At 60.5% G+C, this 7902-nt stretch overlaps 1 protein-coding gene across 1 annotated transcript; it reads right to left on the bottom strand.

Moving 5' to 3' along the window:
- Positions 1–5076: 5076 nt before the first annotated feature.
- On the bottom strand, positions 5077–5866 carry PLICBS_002440 (mucin-12; the record flags this gene model as incomplete). The annotated part of the gene is made up of 3 exons (XM_018322113.1): positions 5077–5198; positions 5257–5604; positions 5674–5866. The coding sequence occupies 3 exons, from the start codon at positions 5864–5866 to the stop codon at positions 5077–5079; spliced, it is 663 nt and encodes a 220-aa protein (XP_018179593.1).
- Positions 5867–7902: the final 2036 nt, after the last annotated feature.

The following is a 7902-nucleotide window of genomic DNA, read 5'->3' as shown; positions in this document are numbered from 1 at the left end:
GGCTCTCGCTGGCAGGTTCGGGCAAATAGTCCGGCGCAGGCATGGGATGCGTGCGTGCGTCTGATCCCCGTCAGCGGCGGATGGGGGGATGGAGAGCCCCAACGAGCGCAGCACGCGGAGCCGCTATTTGCTCGTGTGAGAGTCAGCTCGTCTCGGCAATGGATGTCGGGGTGCCGTACTTCCCGGGGCCAGAGACTGCAGGGAAATGAATCAGCCATGCGCATGCAGGACGATTTCGAGCATGAGGAGGATGGGCCAAGCCGAGACAGGCTGGGGTGGGTAGTGGTGATGGCGTCGACGCTGGCGGTGTGGATGGATTGATGGATGGATGGGATGGATGGGCGGGCTCCAGATGCAGGTTCCTTGTACCTGCGCATGCGAGTCGAGGCGTAGAGGTACCACCAAGTATGAGTCCCCGCCCGCTGTCGATGGAGAACCTTGGAAAGCTGCACCTTGCTCTGGGCAGTCTGCAGTGGCCCAAGGGATTGATTGCAGTGGGGTGGAGGCTGGTGCAGCTGCAGCTGGAGGTAGCTTGCGTCGCCGCCCCGGCCGTGTGCTGGCCGTGAATTTGAACATGAGGGTGTGATGGCGGGAAAGGTCCTTGAGGAAGAGAGATGAGTTGTACACCGGGCATTGAGCAGGCGGGCACACCTCAGACAACCAGCAGCAGCAGAATGCGTATCCCGTACGTAAGAAGTGTCCAAGGCAAGTACCTGCCTCACCCTGTCATGTCTCTTGACGCCTCGCCGAACAAGGACGTTCCGTCGGGTACCTTGCCTTGTGTTGCCGGTCGAAGCTCGGGAGGTTGCTCCCTTCGTGCCTGCCCTCCGAACTCGTGTACCTTGGCAAGTACACGCCCATGCGTTTCCAGCTACGAAGTACCCCTCGTCTGAGGGGAGCTCCTGCCTTCCTTGAGAAGCACTCTGTGACTTCGTACTGTGTACGTCCACGCAAGCAACGTGGCAAGAGCATCGAGTTCCCGCCGAGGCAGGTACGACATAGTTGTGCTCGTGACGCCTTCGCCGACAACGAGAGCGACCGAAAGACCTTCGTAAGCCTAACCCGCCTCAATCGCAGTTCTTAGCTTCGCATGCAAATCGACCTTGCTCGCAACCACTCACAACACGTCCACCGTCCTTGCACTTTATTTGCTGCCAGTACTCGTCGTGTCGCACACCGCATGGAATCGCATGGAAGATGCAGCACAACACTCGCATGCAGTCGACCATCCCTGCCAACCTGACATGTCGCTTTGATTGTCGCTCGACAGGGAGCAGCCGCCCAGAGCCAGGTTCGTCCTGTGCGGGAGAATGGAGCGCAACGAGCCGCAACACCAAGAATGAGGCACATGACCCGACAACGGCTCTCCACCCTGACGAACAGGAGGAAAAAAAATTAAATCACCGACACCATTGACCAGTCGCAGGCCGAAGAGTGGCAGACGCCGAAGGGGCGTTGGACCACTGGTTCCTTCGGTCCTGGCGCACCACATCAAGCATGCACCGTGTCATCCATCAAACAAACGCTGCCGGCGATGGACAGGGATGCCGGCTTGGGTTTGGGGGTGGCAGCCAACAGCAGCCAAGGAGCAACGGAAGCGCCCACGACGACTGGCGAATCGAGCGACAGGTCTTGTCCCGTCCGACGCAGTTGGCACCACGTCATGTCGACGATTCCACTTCGGTCTTGTCGGCGCTGGTCTCGTCCGTGATCCATACTAGGTACCTACCTCACGGCGTGCCACAAACCGGCGCCAGCTGCTGCAGCCAGAGCTCCGTCGCCGACCGACAAGTTGGGGAAGCAGGCCAAGCAGGCGTCGGGGACCTGGCTGGTGGCCCGTCATGCAGTGAGCTGCGACGCGCTGCGCTACGCTCCACTGCGCTGCGATGCGATGCGATGCCCATGCCCATGCGGCAGCCACGACCAAGCCCTTGGCCATGCGATGCCGTGTACTTTGACACGACGTGCACGCACCACGCTGACCCGGCATCGTCACGGCTATCCTGACGCAGAACATGTGCGGCCGGCCAGGCCACTTGGTTCGTGCGCCAAGCCCCCCCGAGCTTGCAGACCCGTGGAAAGTGAGGCTGTTGCAACTTACGGGTGCTGGCCCCGACACACGGCGACTTGACACACGGCGATTCTCCCATGCGCACCCCCGTGACACCCCTCTGGGCCCCTGCTGCAAGCATCTTGCCCACTCCAGTACCGAGCTGCTGGCCGATGGCGGGCCCTCTGCTCCAGGAGCCTCAAGAAAATGCATCTCTTCGCGCACCCTTCTTTCTGGTGCCCAGCCAGGTCAGGTTCCGAGGCCGGCTCTCGCTCACGGCATAAAATAATGGCACCGCCCACCTCCTCTCCTTGACTCGTCACATAGCATTCAAGCTCTCCTTGGCTTCTTTTCTCGTCATTCAAGACGCACTTTCACACCAACCGTCCCTCTTGTTGTTGCTGTTACTAGTTGCGTTGCCCCGAATCCGCTGTGCTCAGCGGGACTCCGACACTGCAACACGACATCTCTGGCCCACTGGGCACCGCTTGGTGCCTGCCCCCCTCGGCCCGTCAAGCGTTCCTCGAACGGTGCATCGATACATCTACATATCCGACAAGAACCAACCCGACGTTTCTCCCTTGAGCTATCTGGACACGCCATGAGTGACCATCGTCTCTCCACGGCGGCGCTTCCCGTGCGGGCCCGCCGTTCGTCCAAGCAGGACCATCGTCACTCGAGTGGTTCCGTCAAACGAAACGATCGACGCCGCACCGCCGCCAACCCTGCCGCCACCCAGGGTCACGAAAGAAACCTTCCGACTCAAGTCCCGATGCGCCACGGCGACGATGCAAGCGACTGGACCTTCGTCCAGCGTCATGAAGTCGGAACCGCAAGCATCCCCACCACAAGCGATACGGCATCTATCCAGGGTGTCGGCCCTGAATTGAATGCCAGCAACATGCAGCTCCACGACGAGATGAACAAGACTGCCTCTTGGTCCACTGGAGACAGGACGGCCTGTCATCGACGTTGCCGTCAATGCCTCGAGGGCAGCGACGACGAGCACAGACTTACTAGCCATCGCACCTACTGCGCCTCGATGGGTGCCGACGAGAGCGCCCTGCACATGTGGGCTCCCGTCCCGTATGACACGGACGTGTCGTACATGGGCACTTGGACAAATGACGTCGACGTCGGCGTGTACAACGGTGATATATATGCCGGACTGACCCAGGATCTTTGAGACGGCGCAGGGAGACACTAAGATTGGTTGCGAGCTGTCCCTTCTTTCCGTTCCCCCTATTGTTGTTTTTATCTCCTTTTCTTGTGCACACATGGCGCACGAAGAAGACGTATTTTGCACAGGGTTCATTGTATTTGGAAGGTACCACAGTCATGGCGTCTGGAGGATGGGGGGAGTTTATCTGGCTTGGATCTGAACACAACTTGCTTTCTGAAACATAGCGTCGGGTACGTTTCTCGGCCTGGTACAACAGCACATGGCCTAGCTGTCTTTCTCTTGATTTACATTTTATTTTACTTTACTTGTACACGAGCAACAGACGACGATGATGATGCAACCGAGGGCCAGTTTCTCATGTGCGCGCCCCAATCACACTGCACTTTCTGGCAGCTCTGCCACGACACAGCCACCACCCTCCAGAGCGATAGCTGCCCAGCCCAACGACGTGTGACGCACCACCCCCCAAGGGCCCCCATGCGTTCGCACACACATGTCGGCACCATCCCCGTCGCCGCAAATCGATTGGGCTCCAACAGATGTCGGACCAGATGAACCGACAGGTGCAAGGCCCATGGCCAGGGTCCCTCCCCTTCCTCTTCCTCGTCCTGTTTCTCTCCGCACAATCGGGCGGGGGGAGTGCGCGCGCGCGTGTGCCCACCCCCCTCCCTCCCACCGCCTTAGGTCCTCCCGACCCTGACTTGCCTGATCCTCGGCAACCTGGAAGACAAGGCAGGGCGAGTGAGTGTGCGGCGCAACAGATGGGTTCGTAGCCCGCCCGCCCGCCCGCCCGCCCGCTCGCTCCCAGCACAGTCAGCTTCATTCAATCGCGTCGGCCGGTTAAATTTCCAAATCCATCATTCTTTTTTTTTTTTTCTAATTTTAATTTTGGGTTTGGGGGGTTTGCGGACCTGGTAAAGAACGCCCCCGCAAATAGAGCAATACGAGGATGAAGGGGGAGGAGGAGGAGGGGGAGGAGAGTTTTGCGGCGCTGCAATGGGATGGGATGTGACGCGGGGGAGGCGTCGGACGGATAAGGTAGGCGAGGTACGAAATATATAGCCAAGGTTTGGGACCACCCTACCATGCGATCGCTCGAAAAGTACGGGTTGTGTAGACGCGCGTTTAGGTAGACTGACCCTTTGCCAACTAAACGCCAGTCTTGACCCCAGTACCAAGTAATACGGAGTAATACGCGTCGCACAGAACCCCACGAAACACCCGCATATACGTACTTCGGACAGGCCGTCCGTCGATCCCCCAGACTCCACCGCCGCCGGCGGTGGCGACGGCCCGCCGCAGAAGCGAGAGAGATCGATCTGCGGCGAGCCGGCCGGGGGGGCGGGCTTGGCTCCTCCGTCATTTTCATCTGGGAGCTCAGTAACTACATACGCTCGGTTCCTTGCCTCGCATTGCTTTTCTTTGCACGTTCTGTTGGGGGGTGTGGTGCGGCTTAGATCCACCGAGTGCCGCTGCTAAAGACTCGAGAGAAGCAAAACTATATCACTTCCTCGTGGCCGATAGCGTCAGTCCGTCTCCCGCACCACGTGTGCGCCAGGAGACCCCCGGCACCTGCAGTCTTCACGGTGCTCTCAGCGTTCGGAGGCGTATCGTAAACTTCAAGGCTTGTGTGCTTGTCCATTACAACTTCCAATCATAGACTAATGACACATTGCAGTTTTACACGATTAAAAGAGGCTGCCAGCTTGTCCCTTCAGACAGTCGACACTAGAAATGTGCGCGACTCCCACGTTCGCCACCGGCCAACAGTCTACACGCTGGTCGGTAATGATAAGTAAATAAAACAATGCTCGAAATCCCGGCCCCGGCATCCTCGTTTCGTTTAGTTGAGGAAAGCCATGACGGCGACGGCACCGGCGACACCCATGGGGGCCGACAGGCGGCCACCAGCGTTGGGGATGGTGGTCGAGGCAGGAGGAGCAGACGAGGTCTTGGATGCGGCGCCTGAATACACCAGTCAGTAACCGTCCCCTCCATCAAGGGGGGAAAGGGGTATGCTCACTAGAGCTGGCAGTAGTGGCAGCCTCAGTGGTGGAGGAAGCGTTGGAGGTCGTCTTGGTCAGGGTGGTCTCAGAGGCGGTGCTGGTAGACCCGGTGGTGCTGGAGACGGTGGCAGTGGACTCGGACTCGGTCGAAGAGGCAGATTCAGTCGACGAGGGAGCCGAGGTGGACTTGGCGGTGCTGGAAGCAGTCGCGCTCTCCTTGGAGGTGGAAGAGATGGTGCCGGTGCCCTGGTAGCTGAACTGGGGGCTGTAGTTGAACTCGCCCTTGGAGTCGGTGATCTTGAAGGCGTAGGTGCCCGTGGGAAGGCCCTCCGGCTTGAAGGTGAAGGAGGAGCCAGTGGCACCGGCTACATAGGTCAAGATGCATCAGCAAGGCAGAAGCGTCGGGCAAAGGGGCGAGTTCGAGGGAAGCATACTCGTCACCGTCTTGACCGTCTTAAGGTTGGTGCTGGGCCCATCCTGGATCACAATGGTGCAGCCAGAGTCGCAGCCCGAGTACTTCAGAGTGAAGTTCTCGCCCTCGACGACCTGGTATGCGGTGTTGAGGAAGGCCGGCTTCGCGGCGGCGGCGGCGGCCAGGGCCGAGATGAAGGCAAGTGAGTACTTCATGGTGGGCGAAAAAGATGAAGAGGAGTGTAACGAGTGTCTTGCTGCGCGGGAGGCGGTGCGTGTTAGCTAGCTTGAAGATGACTCGAATCAGAGGTTGGACGGGTCGGGATCCGCTTGTTTGCTTCGCGAGCTTCCAAGCCTGCTTGTCAGTCCAACACGCAGTGCGGCGCGCTCGCGTGTGATAAGCGGGGAAGACGATGGTGAGGGAAGGAGGGGGGAGGGGATGGGGAGGAGAGAAGTTGTGTTGGGGCACATGATGGACGGCGCCGTCATGATAAATGACAAGACAATTGGGTGCTGGTAGTCTGCGCGTGCGCGTGCGCGAGGGCGTGGGCGCGGGCGTGGCAAGCGTGGGCGTGGGCGGGTGAGATCGGGCAAGAGCGACTAGAGGCGTGCTGTCCACGTCCAGACGAGACGCGGCGGGCGGAAAGAGCGACGCAATGGCAAACTGCAGCGCAGCGCTTGCCGTGTGGCAACTGGCGCCCGCTTCGTCTCGGTCTGGCATTGGCTCCTGCTCTGCGGTTGTCGACGAGGGCGAGGAGATCCATGGACGCTGACGGGTCCATGAGGTCGACGACGAGGCAGGACCGGCACGGCGGCGCGGGCGGTGCGGAGCGGCCACTGGGCGAGCCCCTCAGCCCGTTGCCGATCCGTTCGTCATGTCTTGCTCTCTCGCAAGCCATCTGTCGATTTGCTCGCCGCATGTCTCTGTCACTCGCGCTCTTTTGCCTCTGGCACTCGCCTTCCTCTTGGTCGACAACGAACGATCCACCCCGCCGAGGTTCAGATTGGTCCTCGCGCGCCAGCCAGAGCGCACGCACCCACGCACCGCGCACAGTGCCGCGCCAGTCGCCGCCGCAACTGACAGGAGAGACACGCAGGGGGGTGGCTGAACCAGAAGACAACAAAAAAGGAAAGAAGCCAAGACGAGAATCGCATGCGTTCGGGGACGGACTCACTTACAAGGTGCAAATGGACGGCGGCGGGAAAACCGGGCTCGAAAACTGGAGAGCGATTGACTGCAACGACGGGGCGAAGACGAACGAGCAGAGGGAGAAGAGGAGAAGCGAAAAGAGGAGGGAAATGAGAGCTGGCGAGGCGCGCCCCCAGCTCAAATAACAATGGCCGCGGCTCTTTCTGGTTTGGGCCAGCCTGAGGAGGCAAATTATCTGCACCGCGGCGCGCCGGCCTTGGCCCTCTGATGGCCCCGTCTTGCCGTCCTCGGTCACATTCCATTTCCACGCCAACCCGCCGCCGCCTCCGCTGGGGGACCAGGCCAGCCAGGGCTCCAACGCGGGAGACCGGGCCAGAAAGAAACCACCGCGCAAGCTTCACATCTGCAGCGCAGTACCTGGGTGTACGGCGAGCGAGCGCGCTCCTCTCTCGCCATGCCGTGTACCGTCGATGTCGGGGCGGATCCCCAAAAGTCTACGGCCGTCCCTTGTCTCACCAGACGCCGCATCGGACCCATCCACAGCCGACGACTTGGGACAAAGTTTAGCTCGCCCCTGACTGCACTCGCAGCAGCATCAATCAGCCTCTCGGACCTCTGTCTCCCTGTCTCCCGTCTTTCTCTCTCTCGCTCTCTCTCTCGACCCACGGCGCGTGCGGAGCTGAGCATCCATCATCGAGCCACCGCGTCCTGAGCAGCAGCAGTCGTCGTCACCACAGCAGCCAACAGCCACCTCAACGCTGCTTCTCTCGACAGCCCCTTTTGCGAGGTCCAGGCGACAGAGGGAGAGGGGGCGGCGCCAAGCAGCAGGTTCAATTTGTCCAGCAGGGACAGGGGACCCGCCACAGCAGCAAGCGCGCCATGGGCGCCATGGGCGCCATCTGGACGCCATGGACGGGCGGTTGACACGGATGCCTCCATCTGTGCCTCTCTCGCTCCTCCAGGTGTGGAGGCCCCATCCTGGCCGTCAGGCACAGGCTGCCCCATCGCCGGCTACCACGGCCCATGCCTCTTGGGGCAGTCCCCACGCGCGACTCCGCCCGCCCACCCAAAAGCTTCAGCTCCAGGTCCAGGTGGCTGCAAT

The sequence above is a fragment of the Purpureocillium lilacinum genome (assembly GCF_023168085.1).
Source record: "Purpureocillium lilacinum CBS 284.36 DNA, scaffold_2, whole genome shotgun sequence".
Lineage (NCBI taxonomy): Eukaryota > Fungi > Ascomycota > Sordariomycetes > Hypocreales > Ophiocordycipitaceae > Purpureocillium > Purpureocillium lilacinum.
Note: the sequence above shows the minus strand (reverse complement) of the source record. Positions and strands in the feature narration are given on the sequence as shown.